The sequence below is a fragment of the Rhea americana genome, unplaced genomic scaffold (assembly GCF_003343005.1).
Source record: "Rhea americana isolate MKP2758 unplaced genomic scaffold, rheAme1 scaffold_379, whole genome shotgun sequence".
Classification (NCBI taxonomy): Eukaryota; Metazoa; Chordata; class Aves; order Rheiformes; family Rheidae; genus Rhea; species Rhea americana.
In genome coordinates, this window is record NW_028186511.1 from 507,710 (window position 1) to 508,428 (window position 719).

The 719-nt window shown below is 39.6% G+C and overlaps 1 protein-coding gene across 1 annotated transcript in view; it reads right to left on the minus strand.

The window, feature by feature from the left end:
- LOC146591294 (uncharacterized) overlaps positions 1-714 on the minus strand; it is a gene marked incomplete at its 5' end in the record, with an annotated part of 7,486 nt that extends 6,772 nt beyond the window's left edge. The window contains 2 exons of the mRNA XM_085313135.1: positions 2-52; positions 670-714. Coding sequence (XP_085169261.1) covers positions 2-52; positions 670-714 — 96 coding nt within the window. The remainder of the gene's footprint in view (position 1; positions 53-669) is intronic.
- Between the last annotated feature and the right edge of the window lie 5 nt (positions 715-719).

The following is a 719-nucleotide window of genomic DNA, read 5'->3' on the forward strand; positions in this document are numbered from 1 at the left end:
CTTCTGGTTGATGAAACACTACTTGCCATACTGAGGATCCTCCTGCTTTTGCCTAATCAGAGAAATTCATCAACAATTTAAATGTGCTATTCACAAYGACTCCCTATTTACTGTATTGAATGATTTCATTAGCTTGTAAGCTCTGAGTAGTTTCATTGCATTACTCTAAATACAGCTATTGTGACACCTCTCTGGCATTCCTCTAGCACAGGAAAAAAAACCTCTCCGTGTTAAAAGCACCAGGCAGATGGAGAAACTTAGACATCCCATCCTCTATGGAGATCATGAATTATGGGTCAGGAAGTTAACTACGCTAGTGTGTTGCAAATATAAGATCCAAGAAAAACARAAGTGCATTAGGTAGTTCACCCCTGGTCCTGGGGTCTTTAGAGACAATTCTTGTGGCACAAGGGCTTGTCCTAAGATTTTTCTCAGAAGATATTTGAGATATCAGTCTTCATTTCTTCCTTGGAGACGTGGCTGTGTGGTTCTCGAATGTAAGATATTTCCAGTGTATAAAATCCCTACGTTAAACCACTTGGCACAGAAGTTTTGCTCCTCATACTGAAGTGCTTTTTGAAATATACTTCATGAACTTAGAGAAGGACATGAGCACCAGAATTAACACCAGTTGTTTTTTTTAACTAGAAGAAAAGCTGTAGTTTTTACCTCTGGGAAGGCAAGAGCCCCGTCCTCAGGTTCATCTTGAATGAAGTCTT